We start from the raw sequence: 23,771 nt of genomic DNA, 5'->3' as shown, positions 1-23,771 counted from the left end.
CCTGGCAGTACAGATTCTTGTATGGATTCCTCTGGTGCTTGTAGTCCGCTGGCACAGTAGTTGGATTAATTAAACAAGATCTCTGAGATAGGTCTCTAAGTGCTGTGTTCAAAGCCCAGGGTGTTGAAAGGGCGAGAGAATCATAGAATCACCTAGGTCGGGAAAGACCTTCAAGGGCATCAAGTCCAGCCATCAACCTGACCTACCAAGTCCCCATGAGTATAAAATTAGAATAAACACCCAGGAGTGAGGATTGAAATAACCCCACATTGTGTAACAGACTTGGTAACCTGTCACATATGCGGTACTCTTGTGCTTACAAAAGAAGTCCTTTTTAAAAACAGGCTGGATCAGACTTTATATTATCCATGGCATATTTTTCCATGTATTTCTGGGAACAAGACCTATTTCCATGCTCCAGAAAGCCCACAAAATGAGCTTCTGGCTGAGACACACCAAGCTTCGGGCAACTCCAAGCCTCAGGTTTCCAAACTGTGTGCATCACTGAGAGATGCAGCAGGGGACCAGCAGGCGTGACCATCAGATTTCCTAGGAAAGCGACAACTTTCTTCTTCCTTACTGCCATCCTTCTCCCCGGGGCTATTATTTTGCTGTCACTTCTCTCTTACTCATTCCTCCAGAGAGGAAGCAGTTCTGAAGAAGCAAGCTGGATGACCCTGCTTTCCTGTGAATTTTCACAGCTGAGAGGTTTGCCCAAAAGCTATGATCTCCCAAAAACTGTGCTGGTTTGGTGCCTGTGCATGGCCGCGGTGGTTTTTCCGTGAGGGTTTTCTGACACCTCTTGCGGTGTAAGCTCACGCGACTGCTTCAGCTGAAGGTACGAGTAGGTTCCTCTCCTTTTTCCAGCGAACACAACTGCTCTTGGAGAAGCAATCGGTGGGTTCTCCCCGCGTTGTCAGATGTGCCAGACGGCGGCCACAAGCTTGCGGGCTCATCTGTCGGCAACTCTTGACCATCACCCCACCGCAAGGGGGGGGGTAGCATAAGCCTCGGTTCTGCGGGCGGCGGGCAGAAGAGCCCCAGGAGGGCACCGTGCGCCGAGAACGAAACTCCACAGCAGGGACCGCGGCTGCAACTCCCCTCGCTTGCCCCGCTCTCTTCTCTATCAGGGGCACCCGGCGCCTCCCGGTGTTCCGCACCCCGACCCGGCACGGCGGCTGAGACCTCGGCCCCTCCCGCGGCCGGGGCAAGTCGGGGGGGGCTCCGTGCCGCCGGCTCGCATCCCGCCCGCCTTCAGCCCCTTCCCCAGCCCGGGGGCTGCCCGGGGCCCCCCGGCGGGACCCGCTGCGGGCGGGGCGGGGCCGGGCGGAGGCGGGGGCGAGGGCGGAGCGCGGGGCCGGGCCGGGCGCGGGATTGGCGGCGGGCGCGTGATGCCACGTCCGGCGGGGGGAGCCCGGCCTCGCTCCGGAGCCTCCCCGGAGCCTCCCCGGAGCCTCCCCGCCGCCCGGCTCGGCGCGCAGGTGGAGCGGTGCCGCCGCACGCACGGAGCGGCCCGGAGCGGCGCAGCCCAGCCGCGGGAGCAGCCCCGCAGCCTGCTCTGCACGGCCCGGCTCGGCTCCGCTCCGCTCTGCTCGGCAGCATCGCGGCGGGACTGCCCGGGGATGCAGCCGCGCTAAGAACAAAAGCCGTCTCCGCGGTCACGCTCCGGGCTCTCCGAGCGCGCCGGGGAAGCGGCCCGGCCGGCTTGGGGTCTGCGCCCCCCCGGCCCGCTGAGCTCCGCCCGGGCTGAGCTCCCGGCAGCCGGGCTCCCCCTCGGCCAGCCGTCCCGCAGGGCTGCCCGGGGACGGGGCCGCGCCCCCACCCCCGGCCCCCGCCGCGGGACCTTGGCTTTGCCCTTCGCACGGCAGGTGGCGGGGCCAGCGCAGAAGGATGCGTTTCTTCCCGTGGGGATTTTGGCTGCTGTGTGTCGCCTCCGCCCCGGCTCGCGGTGACAGCGGCAGCAAGGCGAGGAGCTGCGCCGAGGTCCGGCAGCTGTATGGGGCCAAGGGCTTCAGCCTCAGCGGCGTGCCCCAGGCCGAGATCTCCGGTGAGTGCGGCGGGGAGGCGCCCCCCGAGCACCCCGCGCCGTGGGCTCGGGGCTGGGCTCGGGGCTGGGCTCGGGGCGCTTTCTTCATTGTCTCCTTTCTGCTTCGAGCACGAGCGAAACGGGTTTGGGCTTCGGGGGCAGAAATCGGGATAATGAAACTGTAACGGGTTTCGGTCTTAGAGCCGGAAAATGCTCCCAGCTTACGAGAGAGAAGAATTGTGTGGGTTTTTTTAATCTTTTCTTAGAGGGGAAGCAAACCCGTAAACGGCGCGTGGCAGTTGTTAAAAATGAAATGGGAGTAAAGTGACCCTGTGTCAAGTGTGTAAAGCGCTGAGGAAACCTGAGCAACCTACATCAGTGTGCGTCTTGCCTACCTTTGTTTTTTGTTGGTGTTCTGAGAAATCCTGCTTAATTTCATTTTCTTTACAGAAAACCTCCAAATTACCAAAGAATATTCAAGGTCTGATTTATGTTTGGTTTTTGTTATTGCTGTTGCTGTTCCTCCCTATGCTTTCCCTCAGAAAGCTTAGGGAAAATATATTAAGGCTTTTTTTTTTCTTTTTTTTTTTTTAAATCTTGTACAAGTTTTGATACGCTAACATGTGACCCATATCTGAGAGCTTTCTCCTCACTTGCGGGAGCTTCTTTCTTCAGACAAAGCATAAAACATGCAGGCGTACGTGCCGAAGCCAACCTACAGGGACATCCCAGTAAAATTGCAGTTTGTAGTTCGCATCTAAGCTACAGAATGCCTTATGTTGAATATTTCATTGTGTAGTTTTACAGGGAAACCAATTCATTGTTTGACCCGTGAGTGGGAAAGGCTGAACCATATAAATGTCTCATAAATGTGAACAAATTAATACTTTCTTAAGTTACAACCAAGAGTGAATATCCAAAATAAAATGAGCAGTCCTTGAGGTTAAACAATGGGGAATTTCAAAATCGTTTGAACATCACTATTAATAGAACAGTAATTCAGTTAAGCAAGAAAGCGGCTTGCTGTAAATTTGCATCTACTTATTAAAAATGTGAATGCATTAGCAGTCATGTTTCAAGTGGAAAGTTCGTGGAAGACAAACTGCCTTGTTTACAAATACTTGGGGAGATGGCAGTGGCATTGTATGCAGCGATAGTACTGGGGGGGGGCAGTCAGGATCTTGTGAGCTGCAGTTATGAGCAGCACAGAGCAGAGGTTAGCTGTGAGTAAATCGTCCCTACACGTTGTTGTGATTCAAAAAGCGACACAGGACACAAGTGCTCCTAGGAATCAGGAGTTTTGTCTCCTGGGTGCTTTGAGTGCTCACCTTGTTTGTCTTAAGCATCAGTAGTTAAAATTGTAGTCTCATAATGGGCATCTCTGGTTGTTGCTGTAAGCAGGGGAACTTTACAGATAAATGCTATAAAAATTTGAGGAATACCACATGGAAAATAATATAAAGAAGTCCTTGTAGGGAAAAAGGTTTGACGTGCAAACTTGGCTCTGCTGCTGTTATTAGCCTGGTCTTTAGAATGGCTAACGGACTTAATGATTTTCATTAGTAATTATCATGTCTATCTTATGACTGATAAATATCCAGGAACGCCCTTTTCTGTTGCTGTAGTACTCACCCAGTGCAGTTAAAACATCAGTGTGCTTTAATAGTAGCCTCATAAGCGTTCCTATTAACGTGTAGTGTTGTGTGTTGTCCATGCCTTTTAGCAGTTGTGCAGGTTAGTGCAGAAGTTAATTCAGGTTTTGTTGTCTAAAAGGAAGAATCTTGAGACCTTCCTGTGGTATCCCCACAAGTAGTAAGTACAGTATCATGCAGTGTCTAACTCGACACTTTGATGGATCACTTAAGGCTGGTTTTAACAGATCTAGTTCAGTTTGTTGATGATGGGGGTTGTAATCTGTAGAGAGTCTTGTCAAGTTGCACATGATTGACACCTGTAAGTGCCTATTTTAAAATGCTGTTGAAGATGGTTTGTTGATGGCTCCAGTTGGACACGTGTCAGGTTTCCTAATGGTGGCCTTTTCTGTGTTGTTAAGAGATGTTCAAGAGCTACCCCAAGAACCATGTTCTTATCTCATTTCCAAGTGCCCCAGAGGCAACAGCCCTTCTCTTCCCCCGTCTCCAAGAGGATCTTTCTACTCCTTCTCTTTCCATTGCATTGCAAAGGGGAAAACTCATTCCTTAGCACTGTGGCCTCTTCCCCGAAGCAGCGCTGCCCTGCTGGGCTGACCGTCCTCCTCCCTGCTTTCAGCTGGCTCCAGGTGTGGGTTGCTGTCGCACCAGCCTGGCACCAGGAGCCAAACCACTCGCTGCGTGCACCCCCGGAGCTGGAGTTCAAAAGGAGTTTAGTGTGCTCCCATGATGTAGACCGTGACTCAGGCTGGAATGGCTGTGTTTGTGTTGGTTTTAGCATATTTATTGCATGCTTTACACCTTCTAATCTGTGTTCTTTGTTATGATTTAAGAGGATTATGAGTAATACAAAGTCTCCACAGCTCAGCAGAAGGTAGTCCCTGCTTATGACTGTTCAGATCAGTTACAGAAGCAGTCACACAACTATTAGCTGGCTAACAGATAGGCATCTGATTTAGGGACAGACTCTTGGCGTACCACATTTCTTACAAAACACCTAGATGGGGGTGCCTGTTTTTTTTTACTAGTACAGAATGCCTTTAGCGTGCCTCAGCACTTAAAATGTGTCAGGTACTGCTATTAAGTGTGTTTAGGGAATACGCAAGGTGTTATATATCTGCTTTGAAGTCAATGGCAAAATTCCCAAACGTGAAAGAAGCGTCTGTTCATATTAGTAATCCTGACAGGCCCATGTACACCCAGATTCTCAGGTGCAGATCTGCCTAGAAGAGAGTTTCTGATGCTGGGGGAAGTGCTCCCTGCCCCTTGGGTTTGGGAGTTACAGCATTTGCTTCCTATGAAGCCAAACTATCTGGAGCAGGGTTTTCCTGGGTGGGAGTGTTCCAGCTCACTGTCTGGGTGACCTGCGCCCACCTTCCATGATTCCTAAAAAATACGGGTAAATGCTTCAAGAGCTACCAGTTCTTCTATTTCTCTTGACTCTTCTGGAGGTAGCAGACCTGTTTCTGCTTTCCCATATTCTCACTAACCATGTGCTGTTGCAGGTCTCCTCTGGTGACTGAGCCCTGCTCTAGGTCTGCCTCTTAGTGCCAGTGCTAGGGCTCGTGGTCTTCTTGGGTTCACAGTAAGGTTTGTGACCAAAGAGAGAGCCTACTGCAGAAAATACTGCTCTTTGGGGAGCATATCCAGCTTTCTCTGATGCCTTATGTGAGTGCCTTAGCGTTGTTGATGGTGATTGCTCCCAGTGTCTCAAGCTGTGGTAGTTCTCCTCTGTCCTGGAGAAGACTTAAGAATTTTAATTCGACATGGATATCCTTGGCCCTTGCTCTCTGCTTAGGCTAGACTTGTGCTTTTTACTTCTGTTTCTTTATTTCTAAGATTAATCCTTCTTTGACTTGCCTTACCCTTGGGTTTTGCTGGTTGGTGTGGGGATGGGTATAATGTGTCAAAAGAGCAGGGCACAGAAGAACTCCAGGCAGTGGTATCACTGTTGGTTCAGTTAAGTGTCACAAGACTTTCCCTGGTTCCTTAGCTGAAAGGTGTCAGAACCAAACTGTTTCTATCTTCCAGACCTTACAGGCCACATAAAGCCTTGGTGTAAGGAAAGCATTGCCAAGCACGTGTGTGAAGAGTCATTTGGTGGAATGTTAGCGAAGTAAAGAACAGGTCTGGCTACAAGGCTGGGCTGGACGAGACTCTCAGAGTATAAAGAGGGTAATGAAATGAAATATTGGGCATTTCAAATTCCGACAGATGCAGTACAAAAGGCATAAATACAAGGATGGGCAAACCTGCATCTGTGGTACAAAAATTCAGATCTGGGGCTCCTCCACTCCCAAGGAAGGATCTTCGCTGCTTAATTGAAAGGCGAGCCTCTCTGAGGTTGTTGCCACGTTTGGTTTGTGTTTACTCGAGGCAGACACAACTTCTCAAGGTTAGCTGCTATACGGTGAACTCCTGGATGCAATATGAACCAGTTTATGCTAATTAATCTAAGGGAAAATTGGAATGGCCATTTTAGCCTGCTGGGTTTAGAATGCTATTTTTGATGAAGCAAAGCACGCTGAATTGTGCCTTTTCCTCCATCTGGTAAATACATTGGTGCGAATGTTGGAGTAGGCTTTGCTTGAACTGTGCATCTCCATTTCTGTTTAACATATACAAGTTTATATGAATATGTATAGTTTGTTTTACACTTTGATTGTTGTGTTAATTTGTCAGCACAGAATGTGTGCATACAAAACAATTATGAAAATTAGATTTATGGAGAAAAATGGGCTCCCTCTAGTGGTTAGCTGTCGTTCGGAGCAGCGCGTGTTTTAGCGGACCGAGAGCTTGCCTCTGCTACATTTGAAATCTGGAAAGCTTTATACTTAGATATTCTTTAGAGTTCTGTGTTGGTGACGTTATTTTAAGAGAAGCTGCCTTTCTGTCACTGTGATATGGATGACTAAGCTCTCAGCACATAATTATCCTTATCAGCTGTGTCTGACAAAACTATTTCAACAGCTCCTTTTTGTTGGTGAAGCAAAACATGATTAAGCCTGATATTTTCCAAAAAATTTGCATGCATATATAGCTGGAGACGCCTACCACCTTGTGAAACTAGTGCTCACCTTGTCTCTGCCTTTTCTGTTCTTGCCCTGTGAATGCCCTGCTTTGTGTACGAACAGATGTCAGTCAATCTCTAGATATGCCGGATGTGTTTGAAAGGAGATGCGCAGCTTTTGGCAGGGATCGTGAAACAGTTGGTTTAATGTTCTATCGCTTGCAGTACGATTGTCTCGCATTGAGGGGACCGGATAGAGGTATTCCTCTGGGTAATTTCAATAATTAAGTGTGCTTTGACTTAACCAAAGGCAGGGAGGGAGCTGCTAACTTGATTATCAAAAACGTCGACGTAGAGCCAGAGGTTTTATTTTCCTCACAGATCACAGCACTCGCTGAAAAGAGGGGGCGCAGAGCACCTACCCATCACCGGCTGCTGAGCGCAGGCTCTGCACCCGCCTGGGGTGAAGGACTGAGCATCGTGGGCTTTTAGTGCAGCACCAAATCACATTGGGTACAGTATGGACAATGAGGGCAGGACAACAGGATGGCTGCTGCCTCACGGAGCTGTTGGTCTGAGGGGCGATCTGCCCCTGCCGTGTGCCACAGTCCTGGCCCTGTGTGCCCAGGTCAGTGCAGTGCCGTGCTGCAGTCTTGCAGCTGGCCCAGGGGTCGAGCATCACCATGCTGTAGTTCAGGTGTTCCTGTTGCTTGTTTTGTGGGATTGTGGAAGTGAAGAACAAAGTAGGCGGGGGGGGAATTGCCAGGTGTGGCTGGTATAGGGAGAATTCCTGCATCTATTTTGTGTTCTGTGGAGCTGGAAGTAGTGGTTGGGAATTTCAAACAGGGAAACAAACATCACAATTCTGTGCAAACCTGCAGGCTTCCTTGGAGAAAACAGGTTTAATTGCTGTTTGCTGCCCTGGCAGCTACTGAGCACAACATTTTTCTGTATATTGGGTTTCTTTCTTTGTCCTGTGTCTTGCTTTTTTGTACACCTAGTGGCTGGTAGCCGTACCAAGGGGATGGTGTCAAGCAGCATGCTGCTCCGGTGTTCAGCTCGCCCTGCCCAGCTTCTGTGCTGGGGCTTATGTTGCCGCCAAATGCAATTGCTTTCCTGCAAGAAGCTTCCAAGTTGGTGTGTGCACGTGTTGCTGCTGCTCAGAGAAGCAGTAACGAAGCCGCCCCCCCCAGCAGGCTGTCTCCAGTGAGGCTCCCCATCCTGCAGCAGCTGCACACACCGAGCTCCCTGTGCTTGCTGGGCTGCGCAGCTGCTGCCTGTGCCACCTGGGCTCAGCTCTGATCATCTTTGATGTAGGCTAAGGTCCTCCAATATCCACTTGAATGTTTTGTGCTGCTGCAGGCACATAGCAAATGTATAGAGTCACCTATTCTGCTTTTCCCATGGAAGAGTGTCTGTGGTAGTTGGGTGTTCTTTCAGAAAAGCACTGGAAGCGCTGCTTCCCGTGGCGTGCCAGTAAAGGTGAGGGGGGTGAGTGGTGCTCACTTTCATCCGTCCCTTCTGAACTGTTTGCATAGATTGAGTCTTTCTAAAAAATCCTAAGCAAGTTCCTCACTTCAGTGTCTCCACCTCTATAATTTTGGTCAGAGTTGGGCTTTTTCAGCGCTTCTCCAAATGCACAGGTGTCTGTTACATGTGTAGGAGCTGACTACCAGTCACGGCTGTAAGAAGGAAAGTGATTCAGTGGGCAGCATGCTGGGGTGGCCACACCATCTGCTTGGGTGGTGGCATGAAACAAGTCAGTGCACAGACTCTTCATCTTTAAATCCCCCTAGAAGAATTACATTCTTGCTTTTTTTTATCTGTTCAACGAGGATCGACAGTGTCATCCTGACAGCTGTGAGAATGGATCTGTCTCATCATGATAGGGGGAGACCTGCAGAAGAACGAACGTGAAGCTTGCCAAAAGTGTAGTAGCAGTTGCTAGAATTTTACGCCATCCTGTCTTGGAGTTTGTAGAAAGTTGCCTTAGCTTCAGTTGTGTTAGGACCTTTACCCTTGAAGTTGCCAAAAATAAAATAAAATAAAAAAATACATGTTTTTGGTTTAACTTTTACACATGTGAAGGACGGAGTACTCTCTTCTGTGCTGCCAATGTGCTTTGATGCTTTATTGCTCACAATACGCTATATCCCCTACAGGTGAAACCTGTCTTTAAGAAAGCTTTGATTCCCAGGGAATCAGATTACCTCCATTACCAGATTGTTTCACAAAAAATAGCAAAGCTTTAGACTGTAGAAAGTTAACATGCTTCTCTAGATGTGACAGAGCTGTGAGTTGGGTCTGTGACGTCTTCCCAGTAATGTGTTCCTGTCTTATGTGGAATTTTTCAGGCATGAAAAAGTCTGAAAATTTCAGAAAACTTTTTTTTTCCTTTTATACAATTTGAATAAGCAGACCGTGCTGTGAAAGTTATCCACAGTGTTGTAGCTCTGTGTTTTAGAAAAATAAATTAGTTTTATAATCTCTGTACAGTCAGCACAATGGTGATTAATATCATGTTTTGTGCCTTTTCATTTACAGTGCAGAGTGAATCAAAAGGACAGAATTACCCAGCTGTTAAGAACTCCTATGCTAGCAACATGAGTAAAACAAGTTCTTAAATTGCTGTGCATTCTTCTGAAGTATTAAAAAAACAACAACTAAAGTTTCACTTTTACTGCATCTTTTTGGGAACGATGTGATAGTACGTACACACACAGTCAATCTTTTATATGACTAAAATGAAATTCTCTATGACAAATAGTTTTGGCTTGAAAAAAAAAAAAAATTGGTATTTTATAGGATTGTAAAATGATACTGTGTAATTTAGTTGGCGTGTTTCCACTAGTTTTACCCAAGTCTCTTGCCTTTCAACTGGAGCAGACAGGCATGTTTCTAAAATAGAAGCATTTTAGAAATTCTTCTGTCTGTACATTTTTGTTCATAAATAAAAATATAAAAGTGCTGTCAAGAATTAAAATTAATTTTAAGTTTTTAATACAGATAAGAAATTACTTCAGTCCCTTCTGGTCCCGGTTCATATCTTTGCAGTGAATCCTGCAGTGCTGGGGTTGATCCTGCAGTGAGGGCCATGTGGAGCATTGGGGGAATTTTGTACAGGTGGCAAAGCAGGGCTGTTGTGTTAGCATCTCCTGTCTGTTTCTGCTGTCTTTGCAGATGAGCCAAAATCAGGTGACATAAAATGTGGCAATCAGGTGCTGTAATTACCCCGGGGTCTGGTGGGATGGACATCTGAGTGCTGGTTCCCATCTGGTTGCAGATTTTCACTGTCAACCTGGAAAAGCCTCTTCAGTTGTTTCTATCCAGTGGATTCCTCCAGTGTAAACGCTATATTGGGATGAGATAGCGTGAATAACTTACAGGAAGTTGGGTTTATTAAGGTGTATATCAAGTCCCTAGATGTAACAACACCTTAAGAGAGCCGCAGTGTTCTTCCCTGATGCAGTTGCTTGGCTGTGCACAGCTGTGTGAGTTTAAAACAGTTGTATAACAGTTTATATTTCACAAACATCTGTTTGGCTTTGTGACAGACTCCAAACAAGCCCTGCAAAACTCTCACTCCCCTTTCATTTGTGGGAGGTCTCATAGAGGCTTACACACTGAAGGAGGATGGTATTTTTATTAGAGAGGCTCTTTAAGGCCAAACCAAACTTGAGACTCATCTGCTGTGAGTTTGAGGAAGGGCTGCACAATAGTGGGAACCCGTGGGCAGAAGTCTCATTGATGCAGGGACAGCCTCCCCAGGGCTTGTGCCCCCTTCTGTCTGGTGGGGAGCATCCTGGCTGCTTGTGCTTTGGGGCAGAGGGAAATGCCCGGGGAGGTCAGAAAAGGCAAACTGGAATGCTTCTTCCTTTCATCTGCCGTAAATTAGTTTAAGCTCAGATGAGCAAAAGTGATGATACGATGTTATATGAATATATGCATGAATCTCTGTAACATGTCGGGTAGCAGAGTACCTGCACGGAGAGCAAGAGCAGGGAAACCTTGTTCCTCAGTGCTACTGCCCTCAGGTACCTCCTGCCACTACAGGGCAGAGGCTGTGTTATGTCTTCCTAGGTGAGTCTGTGCATTTGTCCTCTTTCTAGGCTCTGCATTATGCTGGTTCATGTCAGTGACTGTTGGACTTGCTGTGTCTTGGGAAGTTGTATTTGATTTTACTTGATCAGTTAATAGTAAACAATGACTGAAGTATCTCTGTGACACATTAATGTTAGGGGCCGGAAGTCTGGGTAGGGGAAGTATGGCTTAAACTGTTCCGTGCGCTAGAGTTTATTTTGGTGATGATATGTGATAGACGTGGGAAGATGGAATGAGGTGTGGGAGAGTAGGGCAGAGTGCTGTGAATTGCTCTTCAGGTTTGGTTTACCTGGTGAGCATCTTAGTTGACAGCTGCAGTGTGAGGGAAGTGAGTTATCATGCTAGAGAATGACTTGCTGAGGTAACGGATGTCCAACCTCAGGCATACACTGGGCTGGTGGCCCAGCCTGTGCTCTTCTATTCATGAAATATCAGAGCCACTTCTTGCCTTCTTGACCTGCAGCTTGGCTGTTCTGTGCCCGAAATACAAGCATCTGTAGATGCATGGTGCATGTAGGCTGGGCTTGTGATGAAGGGGAGCCCTGTGTTCATAAACAAGCAACTGGGTAAGTCACCACTGCTTATGGTACGCTACTGAGATGTAGCATGCACCTGGGACTTAGTAGTGTGCGTGAGGAGCCACTGGTACGGCTTAAAACGTGTCCATAAATGCTGAAAGGATTCATCCCATTGCAAGGCCAGGGCTCTGATGCTTCACTTCCAGTTCTGGTGCCATTAGCCATGGAAGCAATTTTGTGTTTGAAAGGGACAGAACATACAGCTAGGTTTCAATGAAAATCTGGCGGCTGCTGTTGTATGAAATAATGTCATGAGAGGTTAGCACATATTGCCATGAAACACTTCCTGGGTTAAAGGCAATTTTAACAAGCCTCTTTTGAGCCCACTGAGCAATGTAAACTGGTCCGTTGTCAGCTTTGGCTGGGTGAGGGGCTGTGGCCTATTCTAGGCTTCTAGGTTTCTTCCTGGTGCTCCTGGTTCAGCCCAGCCTGTTCTCCGACCTGCAGAGGCCTCCCAACGTGAAGGTGAGCGGTTACACGCAGAGCCCTGCACGTTTCTGACGCCAAACAGGCTGTCTCATCCTGGCAGCAGCATGGGAGGCAGTTGATTTTGCCTTGTCCACACAGACTGCTCTGCAAATGCTTTTTGTGTCAGGATCACTGCCTGTTGCTGAGTGAACCGACTTTGCTGCTCCGTGGGACAGTACTTTAGGGGGAAACCTAAAACAAATGTTGACAGCACTTCTGTAGAGATAATTAAAGTGAAATTTTCATCAGTAAATCTTCACAGGTACTAGCAAAGATGATGCTGTGACTTTGCTCTTACTAAAGCAAACAGAGAGCAAATACCTTCTGATAGCAGGTGCATTTCAATTGAAAACCAGGAAAGAAAGCCACCATGTTTAACTGCTGTATTGTTTGTCCCAGCACCCTGGATCAGCTGTCTGGGGACATGAGTTGTCTTAATAAGTGACACTGCCACTACTGTTTGTGTTGCACTGAAGCAATCTCCTGTCACGGTCATACATTAAGTATTTTTTACTGTTAATAATACACTATGCAACAGCGTTTGGGACACAAACTCCTAAATATATCTACTGATATATGTATATCCAGCACCGTGGTGTCTCATGTTACCCTGCTGTCACTGATGCATTTTGACCATGTTACATCACTGAGGCTGACAGGGCTACCCTTTTTGCCAGCTAGAGAAAAAGGCATCCCAAACGCCCTGTTCTCAAATTCGCTGCTGGAGCAGCGGTTGCTCTCAGAAACTGATGTGTCTGTGTGTACTGAGACCCCAGCAGAAGTGAAATTCCAGAAGTGGAATACAAAAACAACGTTCCTGTGCTGTTTTGTGAAGTGAAACAAAGCAATAATAGTTGATTAAAGAAAATAACTATTTGCATGCTTCATAGAAAAGAAAAAGGGGGGAGTGGGGCAATTAAATTTTACCCTTCTGTTCAGCACTTGTGAGATTGTATGCGGAGCACGATGCCTGGTTTGGGGCTATCCTGTAAAAGAAAGGTATGGCTGTACTGGAACAAGTCCAGCAGAGGCCACCAAGATGTCTAGGGTGCTACACTAATTGAAGTACTAGGGGAAGCGGTGAAACCTAGACTTGTTCAGTGTTGAGGAGTAAGGTCTAGAAAATCTGCTCTGGTTTGTTCTGCTCTGAGCAAGGGTTGGGTTAGATGGCTACAGAGGGCCCTTCTGCTTAAATTATCCCGTGTTTCTGTGTAAATGATGCATCCATGTCACATGTACGTAAATTGGGGATGCGTAGGTGAAGCTCCTTCATTAATGAAGGTCTTCAGAGGAGTAGGGGTGAAAGGAAATCCTTCCAGTAATACCCTGCAATGGTTGTGTTTTCTGAATTTACTTGTTAGTTTATGAAATACGATATCTAGTAAAATCAAGGAGGAGAAGCAAAGTTCTCATATGTAAGACAAAACCTGTGCTGGTTCTCCAGAGATGGGAGTTCAGGTTTCTGCTTTGGCACACATCTAGCATGACCTTGGGCAAGTTGCTTAATCTCTGTATCTCCAATCCCCATCTGTGCGTTACCGTCTTTAAATTATAATATCTTGGGTTTGTAATTTGTCTTTGAATTACAAAGTCTTGGAGTACTGCATCTCACTGTTCCACTATATTTCACTGAACAGTACTTATCACAATGGGACCATAAATCTCATCAGTCCCATGGTACATGAATAATAAACAGTAAGGACATAATTTAGGGCCACACTCCGCCTCTGTTACTCATCTATAAAGACGATTTTTTTGGTTTATTAAGATGCTGTGCTGTTCAACTCAACCAAAATGCATGGGCCTCACTAAACAGATTTTTACAAGCCTGTTGTTGGTGGCTCTTCTCTTGTTTTTGTTTTCCATTGTTATTAATTGATTACAGATATCTAAATTTAGTTAGATCAGATAAAAAATTCCTCAAATCTGTATCTATTTCAGTTTAATTATCATTAACTCATTGCTTAGTGCTTGGTTCAGCAGATAATGAACTCTGCTCACTGTGGGAGAAGAAAGTTGCACTACTCAATGAGAGCTGGATTCTCCAGTTCTTCTGAAGATACAAACGAAAATCGCAGAGTCACTGAATGTTAGCTCTGGGTTACGTTAAAGTGTAGGTGTACAGCTGGTACCTTTGCAGGCTTCAATATAGGTTAACATTATTTCGGTTGGTTCTGTGCCTGGCACTGCACTACATTTGTTGCTTTATTTTTAAGTCAGCTGAGAAACTGGTGACTGCTATGTAGCCGGCTATTTTTATCTTGGTTATAAGATAGCATCTAATAAAACCATATGTAGTAGAATCCTAATTATCACAGACAGACTTTCTGTTTGTGACTGTGGTAATACTTACTGTGTTAAACTGCTTCCTGCAAAGTTTAATAAAGTGTTCAGACCTTCCCATTTCAGCTATAGCCAAGGGAATAGAAAACTCACTGAGGGTGCTGCAATCTCTGGTGCTATGCCCCTGAGCATGTGCAACGTGCTTATAGATTCCCCATTTCTTTGTTTTTTTTCCATCATGAAGCTGTCATAGTCTTTCCATTGTGAGACTTGGTGAGCCATGTGTGGCAGGCTCGGGCTGTGGTGCTGCATCGTGCCAGCAAGACGCGCTTGATGCCGTGGTGGCAGTGCTCCGGAGGCTGTTGCTGACCCAAGAGAGCATCGGGGTCACCCCTGTTGCTTCCTTTTCATGTCAGCACCTCCGCTCAGCCCCCGAGGCCAGCATCTGCACTGTGGCATGTAACAGAAATCCAACTACATCAGCCTATTTTTAAACACCTTCTTTATGTATGTTTAGCTTTCTTCCTAAGACTAAGTTACTGGCGAGTAGGGGAGTGATGTACCAGGGTACGTGTGGAGTAACCCTAAAAATGAGGAGGAGATTGTTCATTAATTGCAGCCTGCTCTCATGCCCTGGCAGGCTGCTTCACACACACGTGCCTCTATCAGTTCTGCAGCTATTCATACAGGAATTTGAAAGAGGGGAAAAAGTACTACCAAGGCTTTCCCTTTATTGCTGAAGCCGAGGCTCTGGAGAAGCCTGCGAAGCTTGCAAACACAGTTGCTGTTGTTAGAAATGTAATTTTCCTATCAGGGTATTATCAGCTTTTTCAACTAGACTGAGATAAAGGGAACAGAGATTTCTGTAGGAAACCGCTCTGAATGGCTGCTGAGGGTTTGGCAGCGTGTCGCGGAAAGGTTGAGTACGGCTGTACGTCAAAGATCAGTGCTGAAATGTTTATTATGGGCTTGCTACTGTATTCTGCTCAGTCATCGGGAGAAAACAGTTGGTGGCACTTCTACTGTCTGACCATTTTCAGCCCAAATTTAATGCAATAGGCTTTCTTGCAAAATAAGCAAGGAGAGAGATCCTGTGCGTCCTAGAATACTAAGCTGCTGCTCTGGAGATGTTTCTCCACTCCTAGGGAAGGAGTTGTGCTTTGCACCGTGCCCCCCACAAAAGCCCTCTTAATATGAATGATGTTACCCAGCGTTTGTAGAAAGAAAATGACACTTGCCAAATTTACAAATCACAGTTGTGTTTCTGTCAGCTTTGGCAGTTACATGGCTTCTGGTAACACTAATGAAGACAATCTGCTTTTAATTTAAAATCCTCCCTGAAGGAAAAAAAAAAAAAAAAAAAACTGGCAGTTGAGGGATTCGGCAGTGTCCTTGTGTGAAACTCCTCTTTCCTTGTTTTCTATGGTTTGCTTTAGCCAAGGAGAAACAGTTAATTAAAAACTATTCCAAAAGTAGCCAAATATGCAGGAATGTACTTATGCAACAACTACCTGTACCAGTTCTGCAGTAAATCATTCCTTTGTTTTCATTTGATGAGCAATTCTAATTAACCAAATAAAAATACTGCTTGCTTTGCACTTAACTCAGCATGTTTGCTGCTTCTAATATGATTGAGGAACTGAGGATGGAGGGTTTGTTTAGGTGACTTTTTTTGGATTCAGCAGAGCTAAGGTGGTCCAGCAGCATAAGGAGGGGAAAATGCCAGAGGAAAACTTGGCCTGCAGAGTAGTTTCTTCTGGTTGGGATGAGCAGGCAGGAGCTCTGAAGGCTGCAGACCACCCCAAAAGGCATTGCTTAAGGTGTGCGCCCTTCTTGGTGCAGAGGGGACAGTCAGAGAAGGGGTGGGAGAAGACACGTTGTTCAGACCACATCGAATGAAGTTTGTCTGAAGGTATTTTCCTTAGTTCAGAAGGATCAAATTGTGGATCCTGTCAGAATAATTCTGTGCTTTGTACAATGGTGAAGTTGGTGCCTGGAGGAAAGCATAAAGAAAGTGTGTCTACGTGTAAAGAAGCCCTTGTACAGTGATGTTGACGTGGCCCTGCAGCAGAATCATCCAGAACTGTGTAAAGTGCCTGTGTGTGGTGCTCACTTGCTTCAGTTCTGCCCTAAACCCTTTGCAGCAGTCGAGATGAGCTGCAGACAGGATCTTCAGCATGGCATTCTGCCTTTTTCTGCTCTACAGAGTTTAGGACACATTTGAAGCTGTAGAAATTTGGGGTTTTTGCAGGGAATGTCAGAAGATTTCTTAGCAAGTGTAAAGCCATCAGAATGGCTGGTCAACAGTGTGATGATCCACGTGTGGTGCTTTCATAGGTGTCATTTAATAAAGCACCATTGGCTGGAGCCTGCGTGCCAGCACAGAGAGCAATAGTGTGTGTTTTTTTTCCCCTTTCTTTAGTGAGAATTGCCTCTTTAGCTCTAGGATAAGCAAAGTAAAATCTGTGAAGTTGTCTTGAGCTACTCAATAACTAGGGTATCTATGCTTCAGAAGCATTTACAGTGCCAGATGATAAAAGCATTTTGCACTTTGTTGGACTGTAGTGGCTTCTTCAGCATCGCATTTCATGTGGAAGAAGGGTTTGGTTTGTTTCACGAGTATTTCACAATGATTTGAAAAGTATGTGTTCTTTTTTTTTTTTTTATCACAAGTGAAAATGTCCCAAGCTGTTATACCCATAGCTTACTTCCTCACACTGACACCCCTTTCGAAAAGGATGGGGAGCTATTGAAAGTGCTGATTCAACCTGGGGTGGAGTACTGGCAGCCTTTGCTGTAACAGAAGGGATTGCTGTAAGTCAGAAGCTGGAGCAAATCTCTCTCCCTAAAGTTTGGTCATCCCCTGAGAGCCCAGGCCCCTCGGCCAGTGCCAGGGGAGCAGCAGCTGGGACAAAGCTCCAGAGCTGCGGCTGCCCCCAGGCAGCTGAGAAGCTGGCTGCAGCACTTCAGGGCTGCACACGAACCGTGGTTTGCTCAACAGCACTGACTCCGTGCTCCCATCTGCTCTAAGGCTGTACCAGAGGGAGGAAATTCTGGTCTTATTGCCTTCTTTCTGAGGATTTATCTCGGAATTTTGAAACCTAACCTCCTGCTCCAGCCCTAAATTTAAATCTGTGGCTTCTGACTGAAGACAGAGCCATATGCCAGTGAAGCACTGGGGCACAGCCGTCCTCTGTGTATTTATAATCTCCTGTTGCATTAGGAGCTTGCCATAGAAACAGGAGGTGGAAGAGGCACCAGCATTTTATGGGATGTTCACTAGGGCTGCTGCTCTGCTGCCCCGTTAATGGGCATGCAATTAGCCTCTTCTGTGCTTGGCAGTGGAGTGCTGGGAGTGGTGCAGAGACATTTGGCATCTCACCCAAAGGGCACCTGAGGTAATCCAAGAGCGTTCTTCTGTTCTGTGGAGGTGCCAGGGTCGTGTTTCCAGAAGCAGCCATGGGCTGGAGCCTCAGTGCACGGCAGGAGGGGCTTGAGCAGAGCGTGCACAGCCCCAGTGTGGCCTTGGGGAGGCTGCAGGCCCACTGCATCTTCCCTGGTGACCTTGGGAGGGGGCAAATACCTAACAGATGGAGAGAATGTATCCTTGTAATTAGTTGGTGATGGGCTCCTCCTAAGCAGAGGTCTGTTTTTTTAATTAATTAGCTGTTTAATATGTTTGTGCAGCGGCATGCCTAACTATCTTGCAGTTACTATGAATACACATACAAACGGTAGCGCTGGGTGCAGATGGCCCTAATTACCCATGTTGATTTCTGCAGTAATCACACATGCAGCACATCAAATCGGGCATAAAAACCGGTGTGTTGGGTGACTTTTTTCCCCAGCCCACCCCTGCATTGTGCATGGACGTGTTTGCACGACCATCCTCTGTACAGCTGCGTTCCCTGGACTTGCTGCTGAGCTGCACCCACCAAAGTGAGACACATGCTTTAGATGTTAATGGGTGTGCAAACAACTCAGAACGAAGAAGACTAGTTTAGCTTCTTTCTGCAGTGCTTTGGGCTGTGGGTTTTGCCTGATGGTGGTACAGAAGCAGGGCTCAGCAGCTTCTGAGGGTTTTGTGGTGTCTAACCCTCACAGGGCAGCTGTTCTTGCTCTTACAGCCAAGCCTAGGAGTGGCACCTCAGGGGCTTTGGTACCCTGCAGTTGCCTGATATGAGCATAAGAAGCATCTGACTGGGTCAAATCGTGGTCTGTGTGGCTGGGCAGGCTCTCACAGTGATGGCAGAAGCTGGCATTTAGGGAGGGAGTGTGGTCGTGGCACCCTTCTGAAGCCTCTCACTTTGTAGTCCCCAACATCTACAGTTTCTGAAGGGGAAATATCAGCAAGTACATCCCTTGCCCGTCCTTTAATGGACCATGAATCTAATCTGTTGTCAGGCCTGATGGGTACTGTCTGCTTCCACAGAGCCAATGGCAGCAGGCTCCAGAAGTTTACCACCCAGTGTGTCAAGAAGCACTTTCTTTCATCTGTTTTAAACTGAAAAGGTGTGCAAGCTTGCATGGCTCTTCTTCATTTGGATCATCTGGTCAGCTGAATCCATTAAAGGCCTTTACTAATAAAGCTTAAATGGTAGGGAATGGTCACACCCTCTTTTCCCCAGGGAGATGACCAGGGGAAGAGGCAATACCAGCTGGGCATAGTGGTACAGCTTTCAAAATGAAATGGAGAGGCTTAAGGAGTTTGAGGATCTAGAAGATCCTGGTTGGCAACAGGAGTGGCTGCTGCCAGAAGCATTTTGCTCCCACACTGAATAGTACTTGCCTGCATCGGATGATGGTCTCTCCTCAAGCCTGGTGACTGCGAATCTACTCATCTCTGAAGCTGAACTAGTCTAGGAAATGTCAAAGACAAGTTAGGAAAAGTATTTCTGGGATTGCTAAGCACTGCTCCAGGTATAAGCACCCAATGCCATCTGCTCAGGGGTAGCTCAGCGTGGAGGAGGAAAAGCTCTGGAAACTGCTGTTGCTCTGAGCGTTGCAGATCCAGGGGGAAGCAAAACCAAGAGGGAGCTGCCGGCTGCTGCCTTTCACCCTCGAGGCGGCTCCATTCCAGCGGCAGGGTGTGTGCGTGTACCTGCCTTGCAAACTGCCGGGGGCAAAAGGCTCTGTCAGAATGAAAGACCTGTGGATAATTCATGTGTCTGCACTTCTTTGTAGAGTGGCATTAATCTTTGCATCAGGAGACTGCTCCTTTGTCTCCTAGGGTTAAATCTTGAAGGTTTGTGATGGCAGTTAAAAAGCTGGGGCTACAAAGGGAAGTTTAAAGAAGACTTGTAGGAGAAATTCGTGTCAGGGAGTGAATAGTCTGTAGACTGTGTGGTGTAATGGAGAGCTGATCCCGGGCTGATGACTTAACGTAGGCAGTAGTGCAGAAAAGAACTGTAAGTACTTCCAAATCCTATGGCCGTGCTTTCTTTGTACAGCAAAAAAATCTCTTTTGTGATCAGTTTTTTTTGGGATGCTTTTTGTCTTTCTCTTAGTAGAAAAGGGGACTGTTAAATATTTACATTTCAACTAATGCTTTTCCCTATCTGGTTAATTTGTTTAGGGCCACTGTTTCTTGTTTGTTTGAAGCCTGTTTTGTTAGGCAGCTGGGTAAGCCTTCCTATTTTGACAGCCTTTTTACTCATTCTTTAAAGCTGCTCTTTGATGTGAGCTCAGAATCACAGATCTTATTCTTTTCATCGTTTTCCCCTGTCAGTTTAAAACCAGTTATGAGTACCACAAACTATTGAAAACAATCTAAGCTAACCTCTCAAGTGACAGATATTCAGGGCCTATCTCTTATTTTCAGGACTGTCTACAGAGCAGGCTTTGGCTTTGAGGAAACAAGAAAGGATGCTCCTTGATAAAGAAACATGATTGGAGCAGCTCAAAAAGCTGTTTTGTAAAATGCATCTGGAAAAAGGCAGAGTAGTGAGATGTCCTGAGTTTAATATACCCAGAAATTAACTCTCCCTGTGGTTGTGCCTATTCTGAATTTGATTTTTACAGTGTAGCTGATTCTTTTTGGTAAATACAATTTACTGGACTTCATTCCTGCCTCAGACAAGAAGGATTAAGTCTGGCAGGCTAGCTCGTAAATACATAGAGTGGGAAAGAACAACTGGATCATGAAAAGTAGTCCTGTGACATCCCATTCAGCCTCATGCACGAAGATCTGATGAATGTCTTCACATGCATTCAAGACACCCCCAGCCATGAAATGCTGCACGGATCGATAACAGGCCAAAAGAGAAGAGATGACAGGTGAGATCAAAAGCATCGCTGTTGTCCTGGCACATGTTAAAAATGAAACTGTAGAGAAGAGTTCCCCAGCCTTTTAACCTTCCTTCATGAGACAGCAACTATGCAGTTCTCCTAATGACCTGTCTTTGCCGCTCCACGGGACAGATGTTTATGGCGGTACAAACTGAGGAAGGTTGTGCACTGTCTGGCTCTGCTGCTGGTTTTTGCAAATAATTCCTGCCATCCTGGAGGCAGGTCTCTTTCTGAAGAGCAGTGTGCTGACAACCCCTCATCGCATACATCAAAAATGTCCCTGCAGGCCCAGAATTGTCCACAGCACAACCAAACACTGCCACTCTAACCCAGGGCTTTTCATTGTAACCCAGGAAACTTGCAGATGTAAGTTGTCCTGCTCAGGGCAGGGCAGGCCATCCTGCAGAGGGTCCTCAGTGCTGTGGGAGTCTGTTCAGTGTAGGAAAATTAAAGGATTCTTGGCATCTGTGAACCTTGGTAAAATACTCAACTTTCCAGACTTTTTGTCCACCAGAAGTCTGCCAGGTCCTAGTCCTAGGCTGACTGGTAATGACAGCTGGTAGTGGAGGATAAGAGGGCCAAGCATAGCACCAGCAAAAGGATATCAGCTTTTAATATTTCCACTAGAAGACTTTGATGTCTCTTCAAAAGTAACTTTTCTTACATCCACAGACATCTCAACTCTTAGGTGGACTCATGCAAGTGGATGGTGGGGGACAAAAACCATAAATGTTTTAAACAAACAAAACAAAAAAACAACAAAATATTCTAAGTAGATAGATTAATTACTTTTTTTTTTTTTCCAAATGTAAGTATACTTGCATATAAATTTTTTGAACTGGTTTACAGTTACCCAGCATTGCTCAGCTGTCCCTGGTGTGCTGGGAAAGCTGTTTCTCTAGGAGCTCGCTGTTCGGAGGTGCTGCTGTAGCTGTGAACAGCAGCAGCTGGGCTGAGCTTGGCTGGTTCAGGGCTCTGGCAGGCCAGAGCAGTGTCTTTCAACTCTATCAGATTGAAAGTCTGGATACTGGGAAATCCAGTAAGTGGGGCTTGTAGCTTTACTCTCAGAAGATCTGCCAAGCTCTTTCACTCCTGCCTTTTTGGTCTGAATTAAGCATTTTCTTATGGGCAACTTCCTCGTATTCCTTCTCCACAGCTGTTTGACAGCACTTCACAGACATCTGCAAAAGCTGGGGTGTTTGTTTGCAATATGCTGTACGTGTTTGAGTTGCCAAATCCCATGGGGCCCTTTACCCCAAAATGGGGCTTACTTCCTAAGGCCACTTCACCACCTCTCAGTCTTCCCCCGATAGCATACCGCGTTTTCAGATGCTTTGCCCGTGATGCCTTCTTCCAGCTTCGTTCCCACGGCAGGATTTTGCAAGGCTCTTGGCACTAAGCACCTCGCAGGAGGAGGGGGACCTCTCCCAGCAGCGTCACGGGGTGAGGCTGTGGAAGGGGGAGCAACGGAGCTGGGCGGCTCTGACCCAAGTGCCATTGCCAGAGCTCTCCCCAGCGGCCCACGTTTCGCTCTCAGCTGCCGCTCTCAGCTGCTTGTGGACACGGGCAGCTGCTGTTGTGTCAGCGTGAGTTTTGCTTTGTTTTGTTTTAATCTGTCCACTTCATTTATGTGCCTGAATCAGAGCTGAGCTCTTTGAAGATCTAACTGCTTGTTAAGATCCGTATGGGAGTACTTTTGAAAGTCTGGCCCTTGGCCTCTCAAAAAAAATCTTTGATTATAAACTCACACCAGATTGGAGAATGAGGTGTCTCGGCGTGTTTTTTTCTACCTCTTCCCTGGCGTTTATCTGAGCATCAGGATATTTGGCATTTGCTAGATCAGAGAGCTTATCTATAATTCATAATGGAAAGCTCTCTACCTTGTCCACTCTGGTAGTTTAACAGCTCCTTTTAAAAAGCGCTTCGAAGGCACAACCTGATCATAGATCCTAACCTCTGTTTAAGCTCTCAGGGCTGTCTGTCACCGCTGCAGCCTCTGCTTTCACTTTGTTTACATAAACACCAGTCTCATGCAAAGAAACCAGAAGTCTAGACAAATTGAAGCTGCTTCCTGCTTGTCCAGATCACAGCTTACAGGGCTTCCCAACCCAGCTGTCTGTCTGGGCTCCTCTGCTCTCAGCAGTATTTCTGCAGCATTCGGTGAGGCCCCAGGAGGTCTGCCCGTGGTGCGCAAGGACAGTCTGTAAAGACCCTTTGTCAGGATTGACAAGGTGAAAATCTGACTTGTCACACACAGAGGTCAGGGGCTTGAGTTTTATTGAATTTAGTCACGAGGAAAGGATACGCACTAATGGTTCTGGAGCCAGAAATCTTCTCTTTCTGCAACAGAATCACAGGCAGGGGTTTATGATTTCCTTGGTAACTTTGAGCAGAAGCAGGTCAGTCTTCGTGTTTGTTTTGCATCCTCTCACATACACCCCTGTCAGCTATCAAAGCTCGGGGCAGGCAGGAGGTCCAGTGCTCAGAACAAATGGGGAAGAGCAACTGGGCTGAAGCCTTAAGGCTTCTCTGTTGGCCAATTCAGTTACTGGCACACAGAACGCTTCAGGAGCAGGCTTTCCAAAACCACCATACTCTGCAGTTTCAGCCTTGCACCTGTTGCCAGAGACACGACGCTTATATGGGAGCATGCAAATCACCAGTCACACGTCTGCCTGTGCTAGGGAAGCATCATGTCACCGATACATAGGAACCACCAGAATCCACTACCAAATGCATACAGTACTACCACAGCATCAAGAAAACTCTAAACTCAAACATTGTGTGGCAAATAGTGGATTTGGCACAGGCTGCCTGAATGTCTCTCCATCTGCAGAGCCTGGCTTCAGAGGGTTTGGTCTGGTGATTTGGCACAGCGAGATGGGACCACTGACGGGGGTTTGTGAGGAGGAGTGAAGGACCAGGGTGACAATATTGGGGTTATTTGCCCCACAGTACTCTAACAGACTTGAGATTTGTGGCTACAGGTAGGTCAGGGTTTAACAGCCTTTTTGGAGTTTTCCTTTAGGACTGCAGAATGAGTACTGCACAGTGTATTAAGGCAGTTTCAAGCACCTTTTCTCTGCTACCTCGGGACAGAGAAATACAGCACATGAATTACTGCACAAATTCTTTCATCCTGTCAGAGAGTAAGTAAATTAAGAGGTCTGCCCATCTAAAATACCAGATCCCATTTCGTCAACCCAAGCACATGAAATAGCAGTGCAGTTGGTATACTCTTCAATTTCAAGTCTTCTTGAATTTCTTTCTAAGAGAGAAATTTGCTGCAGAAAAGTTCATCTGTTTCTGTGCGGTGGGTGCTGGCTGCCTGCAGCCCGAAGGGCCGTAGCTGCACAATTACACCTGGC

At 46.8% G+C, this 23,771-nt stretch overlaps 1 protein-coding gene across 1 annotated transcript in view; it reads left to right on the top strand.

Moving 5' to 3' along the window:
* The first annotated feature begins 1,436 nt into the window (after positions 1-1,436).
* The window catches only part of GPC1 (glypican 1), a 192,270-nt gene continuing 169,935 nt past the window's right edge, over positions 1,437-23,771 (top strand). The window contains exon 1 of the mRNA XM_082767339.1: positions 1,437-2,047. Coding sequence (XP_082623465.1) covers positions 1,891-2,047 — 157 coding nt within the window. The 5' untranslated portion in view covers positions 1,437-1,890. The remainder of the gene's footprint in view (positions 2,048-23,771) is intronic.

The sequence above is a fragment of the Aythya marila genome (assembly GCF_965140915.1).
Source record: "Aythya marila genome assembly, chromosome: 9".
Lineage (NCBI taxonomy): Eukaryota > Metazoa > Chordata > Aves > Anseriformes > Anatidae > Aythya > Aythya marila.
Note: the sequence above shows the minus strand (reverse complement) of the source record. Positions and strands in the feature narration are given on the sequence as shown.